Genomic DNA, 12410 nt, shown 5'->3' on the forward strand with positions numbered 1-12410 from the left:
CTGACTACCTAGCTGGAGTTCTAAAGTGTGCTGTGGCTTTTGACCTTTAGGCTTGTACTTCTCTCTGTGTCTGCTTGGGCCTGTGAAGGCAGGCCAGCTTCTTCTGCCATTATGGAACTTCCCTTGGGTCTGTAGGCTTCAATAAATATCCCTCCATAACTGTGCCTGGTCTGGAAGTTCATTTCAGCGAACCTGAATCTGTCTCCTACAACCACCATGTGATTTTTTTTTTAAGATTAAAAGCTTTGCTACTAAATAACTTCAAAGTTATTTGAACTAGGCAGAATGCCCAGCAATCCATCTAAATTAATCTAACCTCCAAGTTGTATTGTCAGGTTGCTTGCCCAGATTTCTTCATATAGTTGTGTTAGCTGAAAGTTAGAAGGCAGATAAAAATGGGGAGGCCTTAAGGGAACCCTAAACAGTTATCACACATCATGTTTGGAAGCTGCTTTTCATACTAGTAAGAGAACTCTGAGTGGGGCTGGAGAGATGGCTTAGCAGTTAAGGCATTTGCCTAAAAAGCCAAAGGATCCCGGTTCCATTCTCCAGGACCCACGTAAGGCAGATGCACAAAGGGGCACATGCATCTGGAGTTTGTTTGCAGTGTCTGGAGGCCCCGGCATACCCATTCTCTCCCCCTCTCTCTGCCACTTTCTCTCTAAATAGGGGGCAGGCCTGGTGGCGCACGCCTTTAATCCCAGCACTTGGGAGGCAGAGGTAGGAGGATCATCATGAGTTCAAGGCCACCCTGAGACTACATAGTGAATTCCAGGTCAGTCTGGACTAGAGCAAAACTCTACCTCAAAATTACACCCCCCCCCAAAAAAAAAATTACCAACCCTGAACAGTATCACATACCATGTCTGGAAGCTACTTTTATTTTTTATTTATTTGTTTATTTTGGTTTTTCAAGGTAGGGTCTCACTCTATCTAGCTCAGCCTGACCTGGAATTCCCCATGGAGTCTCAGGATGGCCTCGAACTCATGGAGATCCTTCTACCTCTGCCTCCTGAATGCTGGGATTAAAGGTGTGTGCCACCACGCCTGCCCTGGAAGCTAACTTTAGTAGTAATAAGAGGCTGCAGAGGTTCATCCTTGCATCCAGCCTCTGGTACTTCATTTACATCTTTGCCCTAGAATGAGCCTCTTAATAGATTTTGAGATGTTATAGGCCAGGATAGAGCAAAAGGTTCTTGCATGACTAGTTCCTCAGTGCAATGTGGCAGGGATAAGTTCAGCAGTGCTCACTACTTTTAAGTACCAGTTGGAGGTATGGACTGTTAATGGAGTTTTTCAATTCATTTTGCAAAGCACTCCAGCATTTTTACTAGTGTCCTAAAAAGTTTTATGACCTGCATTAAACCTTTTGATGATCTAGGATTCCTTTCCTTAAATTTAAAAAAGAAAGAAAACTTTTTTTGAAGGACACTTTTATTATCTTAGGAGAAAATCAGGAGATCAAATCAAATCTTCCAGGAAAACGGTGGATGGGCAAGTGTGTGCCAAATCTTGTCAAGGCTATTAAACTTGCTTGTTTGTCCTAAGCCAGTGACCTAGTCTATTTCCTTTCCTGAGCTTGCCGGTGACAAAATCTCTGATTGTTCAGCTGTAACATGGACAAGTGCTTATTCACTGCTGCCCTCTGCTGGTTCCCTTATGTTTGAGCACATTTAACAACCTGTGACTTGATCTTGTCTCTCCAGAATTAAATTAGTGCTTGTGCAAGTCTGGAACTGTTTTACCCAAATTCACCTCAGAGAAACTCTGTTGTCTAGAACTTCATTCATAGGAGCCTACTCCAAGTTAGGGTTTTCACATGAACTTGAAATATGGAAACCTGTTATACCTATATCCTGCCTCTTGGAACTTCTCTTAAAAAGTTGTCATTTCCTTTTAGGGACTGGGAGTAGAGAAGTGAGTGCAAGGGTGGTAAGCTGATTCTTTAAAAAAGTGGCACAATACAATTAGTTTGGGATCGTACTGATTTCTAGACCTTTTGCCATATATATTTGGGTAGCCAGAGTTCTCAAGGATCCCTTATTGTGAAAAATGTCCATAATGAATCTTCAGATTTTTCCTTGCAAATTATTCAGCTAGCTGTTGCCGACCTCAGGTTTTCCCTAGCTCTGTGGTCCCTGTGCAGTGAGAATGCAGACTGGACAGCTATCTGATTTGCACTGAGCCAAGTCCTTCCGGGCTTCTATGCATTCCGCTTGAGGCTTTCGCATTTGCTGTTTTTCTTCCCCGAATTCCACTTGGCTTTTGCATTTGCTGTTTTCTTCCCTGAATGTCTGCCCTGGTCTTCCCTGATTGATAGTCATCACCCAAGACTCAGCTTTTATTCCCTCTGAATTATATTCTGAGCCTGTGCGGTCTTGTAGTATCTGCAGTTGTGTTGGAGCTGTCTTGTTTGTTTTTCTTTCTTTCAGCTTCATTGTGATATAATTGGAAAATAGAAACTGTATATATTCAAGGTATAAAGGTGATACTTTCTTTTTCTTTTTTTCCTCTAACAGTGATCCTCCTCACTCTGCCTCCTGAGTGCTGGGATTAAAGGTGTGCATTGCCACACCTGGCAAAGGTGATCCCTTAATATGAAGGCATCAAGGTCATTCTCAGCCAGCTTGGGCTGCATGAAACCCTGTCTCAAAAAAAAAAAAAAAAAAAGATTGGGCTGGAGAGATGGCTTAGTGGTTAAAGTGCTTGCCTGCAAAGCCTAAGGACCCTAGTTCAATTCCCCAGGATCCAAGTAAAGCCAGATGCACAAGGTGGCACATGCATCTGGAGGTTTTTAAAAAAGAAGCCAGATGCATTGGTGCACACCTTTAATCCCAGCACTCAGGAGGCAGAGGTAGGAGGATTGCCATGAGTTTGTGGCCAGCCTGAGATTACATAGTGAATTCCAGGGCTAGAGTGAAACCCTATCTCAAAAAAAAAAAAAAAAAAATTTAATGAAACCACTACTTCCTGTTTTAGTTGGTAAAATGTACCTTTTCTCATATAGCCATGTGCTTTTAGCTAGGGATATGATCCCTTAAATTGCTACATCATCTCTTGGCTTATACTGATTGGCTTAATATGTGACCTCCAACCCGCTAGTGAATGCCCTTCGTCTGTGCTCATAGTCATTCGGACAGCATTTCACCATACCCCAGGCTGACCTGGAACTCATTCTGTAGCCCAGGCTGAGCACAAGCTCATGGAAATCCTCCTTTCTTGTCCTCCTGAGTGCTGGGATTAAAGGTGTGTGCCATGATGGCCATCTGAACATGTGCCCTTCTTTATGTGGATGCTGGGGAATTGAACCCCTGACTGGCAAGCAAATGCCTTTCTTTAACTGCTGAGTCCCTGAGTGCTCTTTACCAACAATTCCTTTATACTTACTTTCAGATCACAGATTCTGCTGGGCACATTCTATACTCCAAAGAGGATGCATCCAAAGGGAAGTTTGCCTTTACGACGGAAGATTATGATATGTTTGAAGTGTGTTTTGAGAGCAAGGGTAAGTACACAGTGTCTTTTCAACGCTGTAGAGCCCCTGCTAGAGTCAGCACTCGGTTTCTAGTTTTATTTTAGTCTTCATTTATTTTGATACGCAGACCCAATACCTTGTACCTTTGAAGTATCTTTTAAAGTCTTGTCTTGGTAGAGAAGATTGGTGATGTATAGCATAGAGGATTTATAGGGCAGTTAAAGCAGTCGGTATTATGATGGTATATGCATCATGATACATTGATTCCAGCATTACTTTTGAAATATACACCAGGAGATAAGTTAAGTAAACTCTAGACTTCATGTGATAGTGATGTATCAGTGTGGTTTTTGGTATACACTGCCGTTGTGGAGGGTGCTATCAGGGTGGCTGTGCACCGGTCAGCGTGAGGAGAAATGGTGAATGTCTGGACTGCTTTCCTCTCTGTTCTGCTGTGAACCTAAAACTGCTCTAACAAAATGAGTTTTGTTCAAAACAAAACATTTGCTGTTTGCCAGACAAATGCAGATTACTTGGTAGATTTTTTTTTGCAAAGGAGACCCTTTAAGACCTGATGTAAGTCAAGGGAATAAAATAACTGTTTTGTTCAAGAAACTGTATAGTTTGGGCTCAGACCAGCCACAGGTCTGTGGTTTTGTGGTTTTACTTGGGCTTGAAAAATTCTTATACTCTGCTGTGACCAATAGAGTCAGAAGACTGAGAATTGAGCATCATCCCAGCACATAGGAGGTTAATGCAGGAGGATTGCTCTGAATTGGAGGCCAGCATTATGTAGGAGAGCAAAACGTGCATGCGCACGCGCACGCGCGCGCGCACACACACACACACACACACACAGTAGTGGGATTGAACTCATGCCTTTCTACTTGCTGTGTCTCCAGCCTAAGATGGCATATATTCACTTGGGCTACTTAGTTTTTACTTCTCTATGGAGCGCAGGCTGGTTCTGAACTCGCATCAATCCTTTCCTGCCTCAGCCTCCTTACTGCTGGCATTGTAAATGTGTGACCCCATGCCTGCTTCTCCCCTTTCCCCCAGTGCTGGGGATTGAGCCCAGGACCTTGGGTATGATAGGTAAGTACTCTACCACTGAGCTGTACTCCTGCTTTCCTGTCTTTCTAAATGATGGAGAGACATAAGAATGAGTGTTTACATCTGTGAATAATGTCATCATTGGGATTACACATAGGATTTGGGAGATGAGACTGAGTGTTTTATTTGGAGATTTGTGGTTTTAAGGCATGTGTGACTGTTTTAGTTTATTCTTTTGGGTCCTACTCTAGTCCAGGCTGAATTGGAATTCACTATGTAGTCACAGGCTGGCCTTGAGCTCATAGTAATTCTCCTACCTCTGAGTGCTGGGTTCAAAGGCATGTGCTACCACACCTGGCTGTTTTAGTCCGTTCTCTCTTTTTTTAATTATTTTTTTTTATCTGACTTGCTTTTTATTTTTTAAATATTTTATTTTTATTTACTTATTTGAGAGAAAGAGAGAGATACAGAAATAGGCAGGTAGAAAGAGAGAGAGAAAGGGCGTGCCAGGGTCTCCAGTCACTGCAAATGAACTCCAGATGTGCATTCCCCCTTATGCAGCTGGCTTACCTGGGTCCTGGGGAGTTGAACCTTGGTCCTTTGGCTTTGAAGGCAAGCACCTTAAGCACTAAGCCATCTCTCCAGGCCAGTATTATTATTATTATTTTGGTTTTTATTGAGGTAGGGTTTCACTCTAGCCCAGGCTTACCTGGAATTCACTATGGAGTCTCAGGGTAGCCTTGAATTCACAACAATCCTCCTGCCTCTGCCTACTGAGTACTGCTGGGATTAAAGGCATGTGCCACCACACCCAGCTCTTAATCCATTATATGTATATGTAGTATTATTTATTTATTTGAGAGAGGAGAAAGAGAGAATGGGTATGCCAGGGTCTCCAGCCATGCAAACGAATTCCAGATTCATGTACCACGCTGTGCATCTGATTTATGTGAGTCCTGGGGAATCAAACCGAGATTCTTTTGACTTCGCAAGCAAATGCCTTAACCACTAAGCCATTTCTCCAGCCCTTAGTCTATTCTTAATCTTGTCTTTGTAGTCTTTTATTTTGTTTGCAATTTGTTCTAGTCTGCGTAAAAGAAATTCTTTAATTTCTTTTAAATATGTTCAGCTATGCATGAAGGATGTAACCTCAGTACTTAGGAGGGTAAAGGCAGGAGTAGCAGAAGTTCAAGGCCAGCCTCAGCTACATAGTAAGTTTGAGGGATCTGTCTCAAGAAGAAAAAAGAAGCTGTCCTTTTTCCCATAGGGGAGGCTTTGCCCATCCTTTGCCTTTTGTCTAGAATGCTTTACTTCATGCCTGCCTTTGGATCCAGTCTACAACTCATTTCTTCCCTTTTTTTTTATCTTTTTTTAAAAATTTATATTTTTTAAATTTTAAAATATTTTATTTATTTATTTTTTTTGAGAGAGAGAGAATGGGCACACCAGGGCCTCCAACCACTGCAAACGAACTCCAGATATATGTGCCACCCCCTTGTGCATCTGGTTTACATGGGTCCTGGAGAATTGAACCTAGATCTTTTGGCTTTGCAGGCAAACACCTCAACTACTAAGCCATCTCCTCAGCCCTCTTATCTTTTCTCTATAGCTGGGATTACCTGAGATGAGGTTTGGGCTTAAACCTTTGCAGTACTTTGCATTTGTACCGTAGCTGTTGTGCACATGTGTTAGATTGTCATCCAGTTATTTGAAGGCAGAGATAGTACAGTGCCAGCTCCCAGTGAACTTTGCCGTAGTGTTTGAATTAAGACTTCACTCCATTTCAGAAAGCCTCCATTGTTTCCCAGGCAGCTAAGGGGACAGTAACATTCTCCAGCTTGTCACAAGAATTCTCAGTGCTGAAGTGGTACTAGATTTCCTAAAACCTCTTAAATTCATGCAAACAGTATTGTGTTTTATAGTTAGGTGAAATATAGGGCTTATGGCTGGTTTTCTCTCTGAGTCTTTCCATTTCTCTTGTTCGATGATTTAAGATTAGAATTTCCTTTTTATTGTTTGTGTTTTTGAGGTAGGGTCTCATTCTAGCCCAGGCTGACCTGAATTCACTGTGTCAACTCAGGGTGGCCTTGAACTCAGATGATCCTCTTACCTCTGCCTCCTGGCTTAGAATTCCCCCCTTTAAAAAACATTTTTTTAAATGTATTTACTTACTTATTTTTGAGGGAGAGAGAGGACGGGAGGCAAATAGAGAATGGGGATGCCAGGGCCTCCAGCCACTGCAAATGAACTCCAGATGCGTGTACCACCTTGTGCATCTGCCTTACGTGGGTCCTGGGAAATCAAATCTGGGTTCTTAGGCTTTGCAGGCAGGCAAGGGCCTTAACTGTTGCGCCATCTCTCCAGCCGTAGAATTCCCTTCTGATCCGTGTTTTTGTTTTTTTGTTTTTTTGGTTTTTTTTGAGGTAGTTTCTCTCTAGCTCAGGCTGACTGGAATTCACTATGTAGTCTCAGAGTGGTCTTGAACTCATGGCAATCTTCCTACCTCTGCCTCCCCAGTGCTGGGATTAAAGGTGTGCACCACCACGACAGCTCTCAGTTTACTCTTTCTTTCTTTCTTTTTAAATTTATTTGAGAGAGGGAGAGAGAGAATGGGCACACCAGGGCCTCCAGCCACTGCAAACGAACTCCAGACCCATGTACCCCCTTGTGCATCTGGCTTATGTGGGTTCTGGGGAATCGAACTGAGGTCCTTTGGCTTTGCAAGCAAGCACCTTAACTGCTAAGCCATCTATCTGTACAGCCCCTCAGTTTACTTTTTCTAATAGGAGTGTTGCATTGTTGGTCTTGTTATCCCCAGTAGACTACAATCCAAAGTGAGTATGACTTCTCTCAAAACTTAACGACATGCTTTTTTTTTTTTTGGTTTTTCACGGTTGGGTCTCACTCTAGCCCAGGCTGACCTGGAATGCACTAGGTAATTTCCAGGTGGCCTCGAACTCATGGCAGTCCTCCTACCTCTCCCCCCTGAGTGCTGGGATTAAAGGCATGTGCAACCACACCCAGCTAACAGCATACTTTTCAGGGGTAGAAGTGTGTGGTTTCAGCCTGGGTTGGTGCCTCCTCCTTGCTGATCTGTATGGCACTCAGTCCCACATGGTGGTAACTTGGGTTTTAGCTCCCAGTCCCGTAGCCTTTGTGTTTAGTTTATTCTGCTCCTCTGTGGTGCCGGCTGCAGTGTCTTGTGTCCTGCTTGCTCAGATGTTTGCCAGCAGCATGTTCTCCTTGCTTTCCGGCACCCCACACAGATGGAGGCTTTGTCTAGAATGTTTGTGATTTTAGCCCTAGCCAGGAATTTTCAGCAGCTGAGTAGGGGGAGGAGTTGTGGCTGTTTCCTTCTATTGAGAGGATAGAGGTTAGAGAGATGGAGGGTGGGTGGGCGATTTCCCGGAATCTTAAGTATTTTGCACAATGAATCTTTTGATTTCTTTCTCAGGAACAGGGCGGATACCTGACCAACTCGTGATTCTAGACATGAAACACGGAGTGGAGGCAAAAAATTATGAAGAGGTATGTGCTTCTCTAACTGCCAGACAAGGGCGGTACACTGGTCTGTGAGGGTTATGTGACCTAGTCAGGCCATCCAGCCATGCTTGGCCCAGAAACCTGTGGTTTTCTCAGCAGTCACGTGACAGCCCGCTATGATCCCGGTGATACAGAAGGTTGTATTAACAGGCTTGAACAGTAATTCTGGCTTGTTTGTAGCCAGTGAACTGAACCAGCTGCCCTGAACAAATAGAAATGTCTGTTGGCATGGTAAAGAAGTCAAGCATATGTGTTAGCTCTCGAGGCAGAAACCACACACATATACAAATATTTTTCATTTTTTAATTTATTCGATTATATAATTTTATTTAAAATTTTTACTTTTTTATCATTTATTTGAGAGAGGCAGTGAGAGAGAGAATGGGCATGCCAGGGCCTCCAGCCACTGCAAACAAACTCTAGACCCATGTGCCACTTTGTATATCTGGCTTATGTGGTTCCTGGGGAATCAAACCTGAGTCCTTTGGCTTTCCAGGCAAACAGCTTAACTGCCAAGTCATCTCTCCAGCCCCTATTTTTTTTTTTGAGGTATGGTCTCACTCTAACCCATGATGTCCTGGAATTCACTATGTTGTCTCAGGGTAGCCTTGAACTCACGGCAATCCTCCTACCTCTGCCTCCTGGGTGCTGGGATTAAAGGTGTGTACCACTATGCCCGGCTCCCTGTTTTATTTTTAAATAAATAGGCTCTCGCTTTAGCCCAGGCTGACCTAGAATTCACTATGTAATCTTAGGCTGGCCTCGAACCCAGTGATCCTCCTACCTTGGCCTCCTGAGTGCTGGAATTAAAGGTGTGCACGACCACACCCACTTTGAATGTGTAATTTTTCTTTTTTTAATATTTATTTATTTATTTGATGGGGGGAGAGGGTGTGCCAGGCCCTCCAGCTATTGCAAATGAACTCCAGACGCATGTGCCACTTTGTGCATCTGGCTTATGGGGCTCCTGGGAAATTGAATCTAGGTCCTTTGGCTTTGTAGGCAAGTGCCTTGATAGCTAAGCCATCTCTCCATCCCTGAATATGTAACTTTTAAAAGCTAGAATTCCTAGGCTGGTCATGGTGGTGCATGCCTTTAATCCCAGCACTCAGGAGGCAGAGGAGGTAGGAGGATTGCATTGAGTTAGAGACCACCCTGAAAGACCACTCTGAGACCCTACCTTGAAACCCCCCCCAAAAAAAATAGAAAACAAGGGCTAGAATTCTGAGTTTATTAATTTTGTTCTTGTGTTTTTTGAGGTAGGATTTCACTGTAGCCCAGGCAGACCTGGAATTCACTATGTAGGCTCAGGTTGGCCTCAAACTCACAGTGATCCACCTCTGCCTCTCAAAAATGTTGGGATTGGGCTGGAGAGATGGCTTAGTGGTTAAGGTATTTGCCTGTAAAGCCAAAGGATCCCAGTTCTATTCTCCAGGAGCCATGTAAGCAGATGCACAAGGGCCACATGTGTCTGGAGTTCTTTTGCAGTGGCTGGAGGCCCTGACACACCCATTCTCTTCCCCCTTTCTGTCTCTCAAATAAATAAAATATATTTTAAAAAATGATTTCTTTAAAAATGTTGGGATTGAAGGTGGATGCCACCACATCTGGCTAAAAGCTAGAATTCCTAAGACACTTCTCCAGAACTGGACTACATATATATACACACATACCCATGGGAAGTAAAATATTCATCTTACAAGGGGAAGGGGGGTCCAACAGCTTTGTCAACTTTATCTGGGGGCAGCATAAGTAATTTTTTCAAATAAAGAACGCCTTAAAAAAAAAAATAAGGGGCTGGAGAAGATGGTTTAGTGGTTAAGGCATTTGCCTGCAAAGCAAAAGGACCTTGGTTCGATTCCCCAGGACCATGTAAGTCAGATGCACAACAAGGTGGTACATGCGTCTGGAGTTCGTTTGCAGTGGCTGGAGGCTCTGGAGCGCCCATTCTCTTCCTCCCTCCCTCCCTTCCTCCCTCCCTTTCTCTCTCTCTCCCTCTCTCTCTCTCTCTCTCTCTCTTTCTCTCTATCGTCCCCTCTTGCTCTCTCAAATAAATAAGTAAAATTAAAAAGCAAAAACATAAGAAGCCAGGTATGGTGGCACACGTCTTTAATCCCAGCACTCAGGAGGCAGAGGTAGGAGAATCACTGAGTTTGAGGCTACCCTGAGACTACACAGTGAATTCCAGGTTAGCCTGAGCTAGAGTGAGACCCTACCTTGGAAAAACAAAAACAAAGCAAACAAACAACAACAAATAATAAATAAAACATAAAAATTGGGGCTGGAGAGATAGCTCAGTTGTTAAGGCAGTTGCCGGTAAAGCCTAATGACCTTGGTTCAATTCCCTAGTTCCCACGTAAAGCCAGATGCACAGTTTGTTTGCAGCTGCTGGAGTCCCTGGCACACCCATTCTCTGTTTGTACCTCTTCTCCCTATCTCTCTCTACTTGCAAATAAATAAATAAAAATAATTTTTAAAAAGGGAGGGTGCTGGAGGGATGGCTTAGCAGTTAAGGTGTTTGTGTGCAAAGCCAAAGGACCCAGGTTCAATTCCCCAGGACCACATAAGCCAGATGCACAAGGGGTCACATGCTTCTGCAGTTTGTTTGCAGTGGCCCAAGCACTGGTATGCCCATTCTCTCTCTCTACCCCCTTCTACATCTTTCTCCCTTTCTCTCTGTCAAATAAATAAAAATCAAATATTTTTTTAAAAATAAAAAAGAATTGCTTAAGATAGTAAAAATGATGCTTATAGAAGATAAGGGTATTTTGTGTTGTGTTTTTATTTTTTTATTTTATTTAATTTTTTGGTTTTTCGAGGTAGGGTCTCAGTCTAGCCCAGGCTGACCTGGAATTCACTTTGGAGTCTCAGGGTGGCCTCGAACTCACAGCAATCCTCCTACCTCTGCCTCCCGAGTGCTGGGATTAATGGCATGTGCCACTACGCCCGGCTTTGTGTTTTTATTTTAAGCCAACACTATTTTCATGTTTGGTGAGATGGATTTAAAAAGTGTAAATGACTTTCATAGACAGTAGTCTATAAATAAGTGAAGAAAGGGTTTTAAAGTGATTTAGAAGAATTTTCTAGAAACATTGAACATAAATTGCTGTCTTTGGCCAGGACTTCAGAAGGGAAGTGTCCAAAAATGGAAGCAGATCAGAAGTGACTGGCTTGTATCTGCGGCAGGAAGTGGTGGTAGAACAGGACTTTTCCTCCTCTTCCCTGTTAGTGTGTTCAACTGAATGAAGCTAGACAGGGTTATTTGATGCAGTACGGAGGAGCAAGTAATACATGAATGGATGGAAGGTAATTCCCAGTAGAGACTTTGAGCTTGGATCTCTAGGCTAGTTTAATTAAAAGAAATAAAGCGAATAAGCTCCTTATTTGATGAATTTAATTATGAAATCTTTTTAAGCCTTCATGCTTATATCTTAATTATTCCTAAATATGATATATATATATGTTAAAGTGTTATTATGAGATATTAAACATGAAAAATGTATCTATTTTGAGATACAAGAATTGACACCAGTTTATTTTATTTTTCTTAATGAAGTATTGTTGTTTTGTTTCCTTTTTTTGTTACATTTCTTCTTTTTTCTCAATTTTTATTAACATTTTCCATAATTATAAAAAATATCCCATGGTAATACCCTCCCTCCCCCCACTTTACCCTTTGAAATTCCATTCTCCATCATATCCCCTCCCCATCTCAATCAGTCTCTCTTTTATTTTGATGTCATGGTCTTTTCCTCCTCTTATGATGGTCTTATGATGTAGGTAGTGTCAGGCACTATGAGGTCATGGATATCCAGGCCATTTTATGTCTGGAGGGAGCATGTTGTAAGGAGTCCTACCCTTCCTTTGGCTCTTGACATGCCAATTTTTAGCATTTTTTTGGTTTTTTGAGGTAGGGTCTCACTCTAGCTCAGGCTGACCTGGAATTTACTATGTAGTCTCAGGGTGATCCTCCTACCTCTGCCTCCCAAGTTGTGAGATTAAAGGTGTGCACCACCACGCCCGGCTCCCCAACCATGGAATTTAAACAGGCACTCGTTGCTTCCTCCCTTATGATTTTTACCTGTTTTAACTTTGTTCCTCAGCATGGTGGCTGTCATTAAGGTATACTGAAGCTGGATGTAGTGGCATACACCTTTTATCCCAGCACTCGGGAGGCAGAGGTAAGAGGATCTCCATGAGTTTGAGGCCACCTTGAGACTACATAGTGAATTCCAGGTCAGCTTGGGCTAGAGTGACATCCTACCTTGAAAAACCAAAAAAAAAAAAAAAAAAAAGATTGATTTCAATACTAATAGTAAATCGCATTTTGGAACCCTGA

General features: G+C 42.8%; 1 protein-coding gene across 1 annotated transcript in view; it reads left to right on the plus strand.

The window, feature by feature from the left end:
• Tmed10 (transmembrane p24 trafficking protein 10) overlaps positions 1 to 12410 on the plus strand; it is a 43583-nt gene that overhangs the window by 13741 nt on the left and 17432 nt on the right. Inside the window, exons 2-3 of the mRNA XM_045154427.1 lie at positions 3394 to 3505; positions 7983 to 8056. Of these exons, the coding sequence (XP_045010362.1) occupies positions 3394 to 3505; positions 7983 to 8056 (186 nt within the window). The remainder of the gene's footprint in view (positions 1 to 3393; positions 3506 to 7982; positions 8057 to 12410) is intronic.

Source organism: Jaculus jaculus, chromosome 7, assembly GCF_020740685.1.
Source record: "Jaculus jaculus isolate mJacJac1 chromosome 7, mJacJac1.mat.Y.cur, whole genome shotgun sequence".
In the NCBI taxonomy this organism is placed as follows: Eukaryota; Metazoa; Chordata; class Mammalia; order Rodentia; family Dipodidae; genus Jaculus; species Jaculus jaculus.